General features: G+C 34.4%; 1 protein-coding gene across 1 annotated transcript in view; it reads right to left on the reverse strand.

Moving 5' to 3' along the window:
- Positions 1–16,284, reverse strand: part of LOC150101479 (uncharacterized) — a 599,391-nt gene that overhangs the window by 570,818 nt on the left and 12,289 nt on the right. The window contains exon 2 of the mRNA XM_090400199.1: positions 1,565–1,908. Within this exon, the coding sequence (XP_090256325.1) occupies positions 1,565–1,679 (115 nt within the window). The 5' untranslated portion in view covers positions 1,680–1,908. The remainder of the gene's footprint in view (positions 1–1,564; positions 1,909–16,284) is intronic.

Raw genomic sequence — 16,284 nt, forward strand, 5'->3', positions numbered from 1 at the left:
AATGTTCAATTTATTTTATTTTTTCATCAATACTCTTGAAACTAAATATTTAGTTTTGAGATTATGCTCAAAGCTATTATTTACTTGAAATAATGCTGAAGTATTAGCAGCTAGATTATTTTCTCTTTTTTTGTAACCAAGCTGTTGTGCCGAGGTAGCAATGTTATAGATGGATATTAATAAGTGGTGCTAGATGAATGATACAGAGATAATACAGAGAGAAATAAATGAAATTAATATTTACTTTACTCCCTTGAGACAGGACTGTTATAAAGGAATGTGTCCATGATATTAAGGTACTGTCTATAATTTCTGTAAAAAAAGTTTTTTCACTTACTTAAAATGTAAATTATATTTGACAAGAAATTATGTTCTTGTTTAATCCTTTATCCAAGCATAAGTAAACAAAGTTTATTTTCATGACTTCACATCAATAGCCTCAGTATCCTGTAATGCATAAACATCATGAGAAGGGCAATTACTTTGCTACTTGCTGAGATTGGATAGAAATTAATACAATTTGGTATTGTATTAATTTCTATCCTAAAATTTAAACCCTAAAATGCAATTGGTATTGTATTTTAGGGTTTTGATCTTTATTAATGATTCATTTATTAATGAATCATTAATAAAGATTCAAATCTTGGAAACAAGATCAAGGAAGATATCTACATTGAATTAATGCAGAAATCATATTTTCCATATACAAGTAGTAAAAAGGCGTGTCAGTTTATTAAGATACTCTAGATCAGAAATAGCTGTAGGAAGTTGGACACATGGATACAAAACTGTGAAGAAGATAGTTCACATGCAAACTTTGCTACATGTGAATTATATCTGGATAAAAAATTAAACACAAATACAATTAATCGAATATAATTTAGTGTGGATAATTTTAGTTGTCTATTTTGCACAGTAAAAACTTTGTGAATGAAAACAAGCGAGTTAAAACTTAATTCCACCCAAGATCAATGAAATCATCTAGTAATAAAAATCCTAAAAGTGACTGTCATCGATAGATTCAAAACTAGAATTAGTATTTAAAGTTGGTATTTACTAACTAACCCATGGAAGTCCATATGATTCGTGCTGCAACCAGTGTTTTATATAACTCAAAAATTCCTGGAAAAGACTTTTAAACAAATCTGGATATCTAATCATTTCAACAATTTATATATTACTATTATTAAATAACCAAAAATAGTTGTAAAAGCTTGTTTCATATCTAACGTAAGTCATCCAGAAATTAGTTATGTACAAATTATGGACAATTGATTGAAATGCAGAACATGCTCTAATAATGTGGCTATGATAAGTGTTAACAGTATGACAACAATTATGTTAACAGTTCTTTCCATACTATCAAAGTATGGAAAGAACAAAGTTGTGTATGCATGTATAATAAATATATATATATATTTCCTAGTGATTACTGAGAAATAAAAAGGTTATTACGAGTTACAATTCTGCTAAAAATTGCATTAATCAGTTAATGATTTAACAGATAAACTAAACTTTTTTTTTCTCTTAGATAATTAGAAATACTTATAAAAATTATTCTTACCTTGAAAGACTGATGAAGGACAGTTTGAAAGTGAAGTAAAATTCATAGTTACATAAACATCCAAAGTATTTGGAAAAATAGTAGAATGACATTTCATTTGTACTTTTGGCATCATAGTTGTTTGGCACTGAACTGAAAAATGTGTTTGGCACTAGCACATACAAAGCTGTGATTTATATTTCAAAAGGAGGATTTAAGGTCATGTGGAGACTTTTACAATCAGCAAATGTAGTTGACCTTCCATATTAACCTTGATGACCAGGCGGAGCATATAACCTTTTATAGATAACAAGATCCACCCAAGGAGAGGACATGTTAATGCTCCTTGTGTTTCTTGAAATCATCTATAAATCAAATAAACATCACATGTAAAGTTAGAAAGAAAAAAAAAAAATTCCTATTACAATTATCAGCAATTTAATGGTAATGAATTGTTACACCATCAATAGATAAAAAATATAGCAGAATTTCTATATTTAAACTATAGTACATGCTTTATTTTTTACTAGTTACTATCTTATTTGACATAATTTCAATATGCCTATAAACAACTCAACTGGAAATGAAGAAATTTAAGAAGGGGATTAAAGATACCAAGAAATTATATACTTGGTTTAAGAAGTGGATATTATACATAACTATGGCAAAATTCAGTTTAATCCTTAATTAGTATGCAAATATTTATATTGCTTTATTCATTGTGCATCACAGTTACAGTATGAAATGAAGATATGTCAAAGTTAACTGAATAGAAGTACAGCATAACAAGTTAATCTGTTTTGTGGAAAATATGTGCCATATTTTCCAAAAAATAGACTCCACAAAGCACCCCAAAGAACATTTGAGCTGAATTGCTATCCTTCCGTTTTCATCCATCCCTTAGGAGAGCTCGAGTCCCCTAATGAGGGGTTTATGACAAATTAATGCATCCAGCTTGTTACTCCTCTGCTGCAACTCCTGAGGAGAAGTATTCATGACTAGATCCATGTGTGTTCATGGGATCAGTTTGCCTGTTCTGAGAGACGAAAAACCCGAGTTTCTGGGTTAAAAAAAACACAATCTCTGTGTGAGACTGGCTAACTATAAATCAAAAGTTGAAAGAGAATCTGGTCTCTTTCAACTTAAGCTGAAAGAGACCAGATAAAGGCTCCTCAAGACATGGATGGGAATTGAACCCAGGTCTTTCCGACCAAAGGGCTTTGTCTATACTGACTTAGCTACAGAGGCTCTGAACAGTGGCACGCTAAGGGTATTTGCCGTCCGGGTGTAAACTTTTTTTCGGCCACCCCTAATACTGCATTGTATAATTCAGATTAGATATTAGCTACATAAAATGCTGCCCAAGTGCGGTTCACCCCTTGCACCCTTGGGTTGGCACAGCCCTGAATTGCTATAGAAGTTCAAAACAGATGAACCAGTCAAATGCAGTGCTGTTCTTCTTTACAGCATTCTGAATGCCAGAATGCTGGAAAACATTCCCAACATATTTTGGAATGAGTTATTTGCAATATGCTCAAAATCTGAACTCAAAGTAAGTCCATAAACAAGACAATTTTGGCAATTCATTCTAAGCAGTAAATGCAAATAATTCATATACAAGCTCTTTAGTAGACAAGAGTTGTTAAGACAATGAAAAGATAAACACAATATAAACACAAATTTTAAAAGCTTTTAAGCTGCCTTAAAAATATATCTTCCCTAGTTGGAGGAAATGCCAACTAGTCCAACTAGGTGGTGGATGCCTTTCATTGCCTAGCGAACTACCACGGCCTTCTTAACAGAGGTGAAGTGGTCTATGCTGTGTTTTCCTTCTATAGCGGGGCTTCTTTTTTTTTCTGTGTCAGCTTTCTTATGTGCAGTGTGGATGGAGACCTTTTCATGCTCTGGTACTGAGGTGGTACTGGCTCCATACTTATGGAGCCAGTACCTCCTACATTTGAGAGTAAAGCAGTTTCCACAGGTTGGCCACCAGAAAGTACAAAGGGCCAAACCTGTTAGTAACACTTTAGGAGACTTCCTGATCAACTAACAAATAATCCTGTTACTGCTGCTTACTCACTTTGCCAGGTTTTGCCTGGAGGAGAGAGTCCATGTACAGCAGCTTGCAGGGAGCACTATCCGAGCCCATGCTTCAACTGCAGGCCGAGTACTTCCTGTATGGGAGTAGTGAACAAGAGTTCTTCACTCCTGCTGATTAAATTTTTCCATTATTTTCTTGCACTCTGATAGACGGCATAAAAAATCACTGTGATTAAAAAAAAAAAAATCTCAAAAATGCACCAAAAAACTGCAAAAAAATAAAATAAATAATAATTAAATATATATATATATATATATATATATATTACACACACACAAAGGAGACTAGAAAGTTCAGATAAACACCTAGAACAAAAATTATACTAAAGCAACTGATACAACCACAAGAAAGAACATATCTTAAAACCTTTTAACCCTCATGTTTAATGAAAATTGTAATAATTTGTTCTTTTTCATTTAGGATATATAAGAAGACATAAAATTAATGAATTTTTGTTTGGTTTTTATCAGAACTTTCCAATCCCTCCCCACCTCGTGTATGTATGGGTGTGTGTGTCAAAAAAAATCAGAATTTGATGCAATTTAAAAAAAAAAAAAAAAAATTCCAGACCGACTTAACCAGCATCTGAGGTCTTAAATTGTAATATCAATGATATGTACCACATATTTATACGACTGGTGTTCTAAATGGATAGTTGCTGATCTACCTGTCTGTCCAAAGTAAGTTAACTTACAGGAACATGGTACTTTATATACACCAGGCACTGAGAGAGGGGGGGAGGAGATGATCTTTGGGATGATGATAGCAAGTTTTGGGTGAGACTTAAAAGCTGTATAGAGCTTGTACTTTTTTTTAAAAAAAGATCTGACTATTTTTTTCTAATGTGACACAAATGTAGGGGATGATGGCATTTCTGAAATTCTTCTGAAGCAATGGTTGGTTGAAGAATGGGGGGGGGGGGGGCTGTTTTTTTTTTAATTCTGTAGTCACTGGAAAGGATGGTGTTGTGTATATGGTTGAGTTTAGTTGAAAAAGAGATTTCACTGGAACAATGATTGTAGGCTCTATTGGTTAGTTTTAATAATGCAAAATTGTTGAGAGAGGTGGTGGTGGTGGGAAGGTTTGTGGATGTGTGAGTGGGTTTTCTATATACAGTGAAGAAAAGGTTACCATTAGGAAGGCATGTTACTAAGGTGTCTAAGGAAGGGTAAACTACTGCTATTTTCCTTTTCCATCTTGGATGTAGACTATTGAGATGACTGAGGAAGGAGTCTAATGTGTCTGGGACATGAGACCAAATAGAGAACACATCATCTATGTATCTTAGCCACATAGAAGATTTGAGAGGGCTAAGTCTATGGCTCATTTTTCAAAATTCCCACGTGACATACAAAATATTGGAAGCATTAAAATTAGTTTTTAATCCTTTCTTAGTGATGTATATATTCCATTAAACTCCAACATAATGTTCTCCCAGCACTTGTCTTAATACATGAGTTTATAATCATCATAAGTATACATGAATTATCTTCCTTCTAATGACTATTTTCTTTAATACTCAGTTATTGAATGCAAGAGATTTTTCTGATTTTTCCACCATTTATTTCTAGTAATACTCTCCAATAGCACATTGCAAATATTTTCAATTCTTTTCCAGTTTTCTGCTGTAATGGTCCAAGTCTCACCTATATAACAATGCAGTCCAACTTTTTTTTTTTTTAATATTTGTTTTTTCAAAGCAATTGTTATTTAACTTATCTTTTCAGAGGACACCCTTCATAGGAATTGAGGCTTCTGATTCTAATTTCTTCCATTTATTGCTATGTCTTTTTACAATTTTAATATTGCATCCCTGATGTCTCTGTGAAATATAGGAACTATTAAACTTGTATTTTTCTGTGGACTATGATGAGTGTAAAAATTGAATTATGAGTATAAATCAGCACCTAAGCCTAAATAGTTGCATAAATTCTTACATCTATATATCATCTATTTTAAATCCTGCTCATCCTCAGCCAGTACCATCGACAAGGTGTAGCATAGAGGCAGCCTGCCTCACGGCGCGGCTTAATAAGAGCGCTCGTTCAACCAAATTGTGGTAGGCGCCATCATCACTACGCTAACAGGAATTGTTAATGTAGCAGCAAGTGTGGAAGAAGTTTTTCCAAGCTTAAACTGATTAAAAATTCTTTGCGAACAGCAATGACCCAAGAAAGATTAGTTGGTCTAGCAACTATATCAATAGAGGCGGACATAGCTTATAATTTAAATTTAGAAGAGCTTATAAACAGTTCTATTGTGCAATATCCCCATAGAGTAATCATTTAATTAATATTATGTAATCATTTCGGCATTAATGTTTCTCTTGTAATAAAAACAAAATGGCAATTGGAAATTTTCTTATATTTTTGTCTTATAATCCATCAGGGGCAATGCTTATTGTCTGCCTCAGGGCGCATCTAATCTGGCAACGGCCCTGTCCTCAGCTAATACACTAGATCCTAGATGGCGAACCTATGGCACGCATGCCAGAGGTGACACGTCCAAGAATTTTGCTGGAACGTCAACAATTTACAGGTGATATCCTTTTATACGCTTATAAATTATTCAACCTTTTTTTTTAATTATTACAATTTGTACAAGTTAAATTTTGTTTTACACGAGAGAGCACTTATGAAGACATGCACATGATTGGTGCAGTATTAACAAAAGATAGCACGACCTAAAGACAAAGGCAACCGACAATTGTTGAGTTGAAATGCTAATTCTCTTCAACCAACCAAATTCCATAACATCTGAAACTGTCATAACAACATTCATTATATATTTCTTAGTTTTAACACATTCACAACGGGGTGTCGTTTATCATTCTGATGGAACTTCTCATTACTGGTGGGCTCAACTCACACGAAGTTTCAACCCTTGGTTGAATTTTATTATTGCTTGTTTGCATTTGAGCTGGCAGGTGAACTCGCACATGAGTTATATGGCATGTTTCAATTCATGATAGAATTTTATTTGAAGTTAGCCTTTGTGATCTGTCATAATGAAATAGAGAATTTCAAATGCAATAAAACAAACACTTGTTTCATGTAATTTAAAAATTGAACAATAGTTTTTAGTTAGATACTGTGTTTCAGTGCAACATATGGTTTTGCTCGAGTCTGTACAGCATAGTTTCTGTGAGAGGAGACATGTGATTCATTACTTAGCGCAGTTTTTATTCCAGCTGTCTCTAATTGCACAATTTGTTGAGAAATATCAGGGATACAATAAAACTACTTGTTTTTCTTGCATCTGCAGTAATGTCCAAGCACAAATATGAGAACTTCAGTTGGCCAAGAAGAGTCAATTCATGTTGAAGGAGAGAAACAAATAAGGCGATGTACGGATTGGTCACCAACACGCGAAATCACGTGCTTTATATGTAAAATTTTCGAACTGTTATACAAGCAAAATAGTTACCACTTTATAAATTACAATATTCATAAAAGAGAAGTTAATTTTCAATAATCAATTCACTCTCCACATGACAGATTGATTATCCTATTATCGTAATGGATTCTCCTTCTTCTGACATGTGCAGAAGTGTCGAAGGGTCTCGCATCTGTGGGCATACAGTATAATGGCTGTTGGGGAAGGCGTGTTGCTAACTGTGGAGAGCAAGTTACTATCATCTCGACGTGAACATGTTTAAACATTTTTCGTGTCCAAGGTATATGCAAAACCTTTTAATGTCTACTTAAATATAAAGAGCTAATAAGCTTCATTTCAGCAATGAAAACATTACTTAAAATAAGGGGATATTAAATCCCACATAGTTTTAAAACCGAATAAGAAACTCAAAGATTGGAATCAGAGAGTTTCTTGCCGAATATAGTAAACTATAAAGTATCGGCGACACTAGTGTTAGCAAATGCAAGTGATCCTAGTACGTAGTACAATACTGGGCAGCTCGTTGCAAAGGTGGAGAAGTTCAGATCGCTATTCTTAGGTATTTTCCATAATGTAAAAACACAATTCCTAGGAAATGTGTTTTTACATTATGTAAAAGGTATTTTCATTATTAGGTATTTTCCATAATGCAAAAACACATTTCCTAGGAAATGGGTTTTTACATTATGGAAAATACCTAAGAATAGCGATCTGAACTTCTCCACCTTTGCAACGAGCTGCCCAGTATTGTACTACGTACTAGGATCACTTGCATTTGCTAACGCTAGTGTTGCCGATACTTTATAGTTTACTATATTCGGCAAGAAACTCTCTGATTCCAATCTTTGAGTTTCTTATTCGGTTTTAAAACTATGTGGGATTTAAGATCCCCTTATTTTAAGTAACCTTTTAAAGTCATTTTTACATAAAGTAAAATCAAGGGTGCGAATTATACATAAGGACAAGTTATATTCGAGTAAATAAGGTAAGCATTTCGCCGACAAGTTGACATCCTGCTGCTGCTTCCCCTGCTCAGCTGACTTCTATGATGAGTTACAATGCATAAATATTTTTATATCAATTTAATAATACAATAATCAATTTTACACTGAGTAATATTATAAATTTATATATAAATAAATATTATAAATAAAATGAAATATTATTTATAAAATTATAAATAGTTATAATTCTAGTAGCAAGGCTTATACGTTGGTTAGACATAACTGGTAATTAGTATACGGAATTAACAATGCAAATGAAGTATATTAATTAAAGGTAACTTTAATGAATCACTTCTATATTTCGGCAACGTCACATTGCCATCTTCAGGAACATAAAGATATGTTATGTGCACTCAGGAACTAACACAAAGCAAATGAGGAAGAAAGCAAGAAACTAATATTGTTCCTAAAGTTATAATGGTGCCCTCTTGTGGGCTAATTTGGTAGTCTTGGCAGTTGGGCTGAAGTTCTCATAATGAAAGTCTCCCAAACTTGGGGCAGTTTCATGCACCCAAATTTGTTGAGGTTAGGAATGTTTTTTTAGAGCTGCTGAAGATTCTTTGAATAATCTTTAGTATTTAAACTTGCTGCGATGAATTATTTTTGTTTTTTTCCAACGAACTTTATGGTGGGTATCTAAGGCATGGTCTGCAAGCCCAGAGCGGCTGTACTGGTGAAACTGGATGTAGTCTTGGTGTTCTGAAATCCTGATATTTGTTGTTCTGCCTGTTTGGCCAAAGTAGGACAATTTGCAGCTGCAAGGGACCTGGTATACACCAGGTCCCTTGCAGCTGCAAAGCCTTCCTAACACACTTAAACAACCAACACCCCAGAGTCCAGTTCACCTTAGAAAAAGAGGAAAACAACACCCTCCCCTTCCTAGACACTTTAATCACCCGCCAGCTTAATGGATCTTTGGTTTTCTCTGTTTACAGAAAACCCACCCATACTGGCCGATACATTCACCAACAATCCCCCCCCCCTCACAACAATATGGGGTGATAAAAACACTATATAACAGGGCAAAATTAATCTGCTCAGATGACAAGGCCCTGACTATTGAACTAAACCACATCCTCAACACTTTCTTAGCCAATGGCTATAACCCCAAAAAAATCCAAAAAATACTAAAACCTGCAAACCACAACCCCCCCCTCCACAATAAAGATTACACCAAGTCTATCACCATCCCCTACATCCAGGGCACCTCTGAGAAAACAACCAATATCCTCAAAATATATATGACCTTACTTCCTGTTACAGACCATATAAAAAGTTGGCATCCCTTATCCGCTCTACCAAAGACCAACCACTTCCCCTAGACCTACCTGGTGTATACTAGGTCCCCATGCAGCTGCAAATTGTCCTACTTTGGCCAAACAGGCAGAACAACAAATATCAGGATTTCAGAACACCAAGACTACATCCGGTTTCACCAGCACAGCCGCTTTGGGCTGGCAGACCATGCCTTGGATACCCACCATAAAATTCGTTGGAAGAAAACAAAAATAATTCATCGCAGCAAGTTTAAATACGAAAGATTATTCAAAGAATCTTCAGCAGCTCTAAAAAACGTTCCTAACCTCAACAAATTTGGGTGCATGAAACTGCCCCAAATTTGGGAGACTTTCATTATGAGAACTTCAGCCCAACTGCCAAGACTACCAAATTAGCCCACAAGAGGACACCATTAGGACTTTAGGAACAATGTTAGTTTCTTGCTTTCTTCCTCATTTGCTTTGTGTTAGTTCCTGAGTGCACATACCATATCTTTATGTTCCTGAAGATGGCAATGCAATGTGACGTTGCCGAAATATAGAAGTGATTCATTAAACTTAGCTTTAATTAATATACTTCATTTGCGTTGTTAATTCTGCAAACTAATTACCAGTTAAATAATTATAAAATATAAATTTATAAATAAATAAAAAATAAATCAAGTTAGATTAATTTTCTATTAATTTTTCCCCTATTAAAAACTGCCAGGAACATCAGCAACTCTATCTAAATTTTTGGAATGCACATAAAAAGGTTCGCCACCACTGCACTAGATCATCGGCAAAACACATGTAGGTATACACTCCACCTATATTTACTCCATCCATTCATTTTCTATATATTACCTTCACTTTCTATATAAAGACTGAAAAGTAAAGGCATTAGTGTTCAACCTTTTCTTATACGTTGCTTTACTTTTTAATGTTACTTTATTTTCCTGTATTCTTATCCTTATTTTCTTAATTAGCTATCTCTTCAATCAATTCCAGTAATTTTTTTCATTATTTCACAAAACTTTTTCTGCTGGACATCATAAAATGCTTTTACTAAATCTCTAAAGGCAATCTTATGTAATTATTTACTTTGGTTCTTCTGTCTATTACTGTTCTTAATGCTAATACTGTTTTATCTAGCATTTTTTCCATTCCAGAATCCAAATAGCATCTAAATAACATGCAAGTTTCAAGCTGATTCCATGTTTCACTATGTTTGGCAGAGTCTTCAAAACACGAATGAGTAAGCTTAGTGTTTATTGATTTTTACACATTCTCTTTCTTGGATACTGCGACCACAAGATTTTCATATATCTCTCATATCTCTTCCCCCCGGTAAAATACAAATTTATGCAATAGTTTATTGTAGCTCTCAGATTGCTATTACTTTAATTATCTCTCAGATTGCTGTTAATTTTAAAATTTTAATTTTAACTGATATTTGTCTGTTCTTAGTTTCCAGTTAGCTGCTTTACTGATTGCTCATTTGATGTTTTTCATCCAGTAACTGAAGCCATCTAGCAATCCCACTCTAGAGACCAAAGGAATTTTTTAAACATTCCAGGATTACAAGTGGGATAACAGTTTTTCTCTCTCTCACACACACAATCTATAACCTTAAGACATTTAGAAATATTCATCCCAAAGTGGGATTTGTACCCACATACTGTTGGTTAGAAAGAAAAGATGCTATCCTTTCACCACCCAACCAGGCTGGCAGTATTCAGATGTAGTCTCCTCAGTTTCATGAAAACAAGGAAGTGATAGAGATAATTCAGCACAGATAACCAAACCATTAGGAAAAAGAAAACCAGGACGTCCTCTTAAACGATTCAACGATGACTTCTAAGGCAGGCTAGAACAGACCATGCTAGGCCTAAATCCTTGATATGCATGATGATAAGGTAACCAAGATAATTTTCCGCCAATTCAGTTTCTCTCCAGCTCTCCCATTAGTCATTCTTCTTTCTTTCTGTTATTCTCTGCCAAGTTAATTTAGGCTCTCCTCTTTTCCATTTTCCTTCTGAGATCCATGTCAAAGCCACTTTAGGAATCTTTCTGCTGTCCATTCTCAGTATATGTCCAATCCATTTCCATTTTTTTTATTTCATTGGTGATGCTCTTTTTTTGCAGAGTCAACTTATATGAGTCATCATTTCTTATATGTCGGGGCCAAAATATTTTTAATATTTTATGCAGACATTTGGTTTGAAGACTATTTAATTTAGCTTCCTGCTTTTTGGTCAGCTTACATGTTTCTGATCCATATAATACTAACCAAAGCTAACCGAAAATGTGATGATGGAAAGCAGCAGCAACAGAAAAATGGGTCAAACCCAGGTACCTAGCAGGAATATGTTTAGCCAGCTTTCCTTCCAGATACTGTAGAGATCACCTCTCCTGTCAAGTAATTCAGACTTGTGCAAGTACTCTTTCAATGTCCTTCCCTTGACCACTCCTAACTCATATATATTGACACTATAAAGTACTAAATGGGATGACCTCCAGAACGTCTACTCTTTCTTTCCATGCTCTGACTATTTCTTTCACTCTTCTGATCTAAACAGCTTCTCAAAAGTAAGTCGGAGATTATCTTAACCCTAGGATAATTTCTATGGATAATCACCACCAAAATTCTCATCCACTTTCAAAGCCCTGGTTCAAGAGGAAAGTGTATCAAAGCAGTTGAAGGGGAAAAAACTCGGCTCGCTGAAGGTAACTTGCATCTGGAACCACAACTTCATGCTTATTCTATGCTGAAGTATGCATTAAATGCAAAACAACCATTAGCAAATCCATATCTGACTTTGTAAAGGCCAAGAGCAAAAACTTGTCTCTTGTCCAAATGGAAGTTGTGCCTTCTGGTCACTTGATAAGGTCATCAGATATAACTTCTGCTCACCTGCACTTTCACCTCTCATCCAGATGGCATCACTGTTACAGCAACCAAAGACAAAGCTGACCTCCAGTCATCTCTTTTCCTCCAACTTTTGCATAGATTACCAAGGCAAATCACTTCCTACCATAACAGAATCTGGTATGCCTCCTGTAGTTTGTTTTTTGGCAAAAAGACATCAGAAGAATACTAAACTTGGACACTAAAGTCTTATGGTTCTGATGGTATCTCACTAATGGCACTCATTGTGCTCCAGAGCTAACATCTGTCCTCTATCATCTCTGAATTCCTCTATACAGGTATCCTTGCTTAACGCAGTTTTGCTTAATGCAGCGAAATTAATTGCGACAATCCCTTTATATATGCATTAAGAGTTTTAATTAACATACTTTTAAATTTACCATGCAAAACATGAAAGCCTCAAGGAGTATTTCCTGGCCGAGAGAAAGAAAGTCGTGAGCATGATGACGTTGATGATAACACACTTGGTCATCCAAACTCTCTTAATAATTTGTGTGAAAATGTGAAAGTTATTTTTTCCACCAAATACAACATCATTGCTATAACCCATGAACATGGGCATCGTTACAACTTTCAAAGCCTATTTTCTTAAAAAAGACATTCTCAAAAGCAGTAGAAACAACGGAAGAAAATGCGATTACGCTCCAAGAATTTTGGAAAAATTTTAACATTAGACGCAATTGAAAACATTCATGACTTGTGGAGCAAGAGTCTTCTAGCTGCATTAGAAGTGTTTGGAAAAATCTTTTGCCAGAATGCACTAATGACTTAGGTGGTTTTCAAAATCCTGTGAACAACGTGGTTGAAGAAATCGTTGCATTTGTTGAAGACTTTGGTTTTTAAATAGTGTTGATGCAGAAGATGTTAAAGAATTATTGGATTTAAATTCAAAACATTTTAGTGACAACAATCTTCTTGAAATTAAACAATAACACACATATGAAGACAACGAACAAATGGAATGTGAAGATGAGATTCCAAAGGAGATAACAATCAAAGAACTGGAGGAAATATTTCGCATTTCAGAATCGCTTAAGAAGCAAGTAATGGATACAGATAAATATACAGATGTTAATTGAAGAATGGTTGTTTGCTTAGGGCTGAGAATCATTTTGCTTGTTATCATAGAATCTATGTTGATAAGAAAAAAAAAACTAAAACTGTTCAAATGACTCTTGATAACTTTTTTTTGATAAAAAATTGCAGTAACTAATGTAAGTACAAGCATTTATTAAACATTTACTTTGCATTCGTTTTTTTATCTTTATCTTTCCTAAAAGAGTACCATAAAAAACAAATTATTAATACAGTAATCGATATGGACAAATTGTAATTTTTACCATTGGTTATTATATTTGATTAACGCAATTTTGATATACGTGGTAACATAGAGGGATTAATTAATCAAGGAATATCTGTACTTAGCTGGCATTTACCTTGTGAAGAAAGAGGGGTGATATGATTGAAAGTTATAAACTTCTGAAAGGGTCATACAGGATTTCAGTTGATGGAATTTTTCATTTTATGGCGGGTGAGGAAAGGACAAGAGAGTATCCTTGGAAGTTGAGAACGAATGCTGTCAAGAAGGGGATGAGGGCTAGATTTTTCTCTCATAGAGCAATGCATGATTGAAATGGACTGCCATTGGATCTTGTGAGCGCAAGCAGTGTGAAGGAATTCAAGAATGATAGCTGGTGCGTGTAGTATGTGGCCTCCCTCGATGAGTCCCTGATTCCCTTGAGGTCTCTCTTAATAATAATTAATAAAATAATTTAATTACAAATAGTCTTACAAATCAATAACTAGATTTTATTCAAATTAGCATCTGGTCTATAAACATTAAAAAAAAAATTCTTATCCCACTTGTGAGAATCAGAGACACTATCATATGCATGTTGAGAAGAAAAAAAAAAGCTTATTGATCAACACCACACAGTACCTATCACACAGATATAAAACTATTTTGAGATTCAAGCTTCAATTAATCAGCAATTAGTGGAGAAGTCTGAAATATTAAGGAAGAAATGGACTACTTCAACTCATTTTAAAACTGATATTTATATTTACAAGTTATTCATAGCAAAGATTCTGATCCAAGATTGTTTTTCTGAACTGCACATGAATAATTACAGTCATTCAGTGGTTTGGTTAGGCAACAATAAGCACCTTCTCAGACAATATAATCAAATTGCTTTTTTTCTATTCATATTTTATTTTTATCTTTAATATGTGTTCCTTACTAATAAGTAGCTGTTGTGATGCCATCCCAAGCAAGTACATGCAATATGAATAAAACAACAGTCTAACTTGTCAACATGGAAAAAGTTAAGAAAATTATTACTTCAATATAAAACGATGAAAAATTGGAGGTACACAAATCAACGTTTTGCAGTTACCTCATAACAACATTTTATAAGAGTACAGTAGTTCTTGTGTGCCAGTATTGATGGCAAAGTTTTGTTTTGATGAGTTTTGGCAACCTAATCAATTTTAATTTAAGTCTATATATCTGCTATTTATATTTTGGAGAGACTAGTTACTAGCTTTACTTGGATCTAAAACTACAATTACATGCCAAATGAGTGCTAGCAGCTACTTTCATATTAGAAAGTTACATCTTGTAAACAATTTTTTTTAATGAATTTTGTATGTAAAACCCAGTTTGGTAACATGAATGTAACATGTTCCCTTTACAAATCGATGCACATTATACAACACTTAAATGAATAAAACATGACTATCCAATAAATTATCCTTAGTAAGGGTGTTAATTATGCTTCTTCAGAAAATATAAAAAGGATAGCATATGTACTAGATGAATGCATTTTTGAGAACAGAACACAAGAAAAAATATATGGATTCTTGCAAAATATGAACTTACGTAAATCAGCTGAATACCTGAATACAATAACAGAACAGAAAGTCAGGTGCCTTCTTTTTGCAACATTAAACTACATACATTAAATTCTCACTATTTCAATTACTCATCTCAGACATCCTTGATATTTAAACAGGACTATTTTGAGATATTATATCACTTTACTCCAAATACAGAGTCAAGTCAAAAGTGACTAAGGCTACAAGGCCAGGGTATTATGTCTTAATTGTGTGTGAGGTGGCTGATTTGTCTGTTTTGTGGATTAATTGCTACTTACATATTGAGACCAGCTATCATTCCTTCAATTAAAAAGCCTTTATAAAGGTTTTTCCTATTTTGGATAGGATTTGAATACAGAACTTTCCAACCAAAGGGTTATTAATAACAACTGAGTTATGGAAGCTCTTAAATATTATTTATATGGGCACTCCATGGAGTCAAAAGACTCATCGCAGGAGACCCACTATCCATTAACACAATAACTATCATACATATCCTTAAACTTATTCACTGTTGGGGTGCTCACAACCACCTTTGGCAATCCATTCCACATATTCACTACTCTCCATGTAAAGAACCTAGTCTGTCCACCCTTACTAATCACACTCTTAGACAACGTCCAAGTGTGACCCCCCTTGTTTTCCCCCTACTCCCCATGTATTATGTCATTCTTATAAAATCCCTTTAGTAACCTCTAAGTTTCTATCATATCTCCTATCTTCTATCTGTCAGCTAAACACTGCAACTCACACACACATCCTCAATCTATCCTGATAGAGAACATTTCACAGACCTGTCACCAGCTTGGTCACTCATCTCTGAATCCTCTCCACCATCTCCCAATCTTCAAGAAACGCAGGTCACCAAATATGTGCACAGTAGTTAACATGGGGGCGAATCATAGCCTTATAAAGAGAGATAATAATCTCCCTGTCTTTACTTGTCAATGTGTTCTTCAGCATCCAAGTAATCCTTTGAGCTATTATGCCAACTTTTGCAATATGTCTTCTGAATTTCAATTCTCTATCCACCATCACCACAGATTCCTAGCCTCATCAATTTCCTGTAAACTAGTACGATCAACATGATACGAACTGTGTAATCTTTTCATCCCAGAGTGACTCCCAATTTATTTAAATCATCCTGTAAGATATCTATATCATCTTTATCAATT

This window comes from Typopeltis vanoorti, chromosome 11 (genome assembly GCF_054136105.1).
Source record: "Typopeltis vanoorti isolate ZY-2024b chromosome 11, IOZ_Tvanoo_1.0, whole genome shotgun sequence".
Taxonomy (NCBI): Eukaryota; Metazoa; Arthropoda; class Arachnida; order Uropygi; family Thelyphonidae; genus Typopeltis; species Typopeltis vanoorti.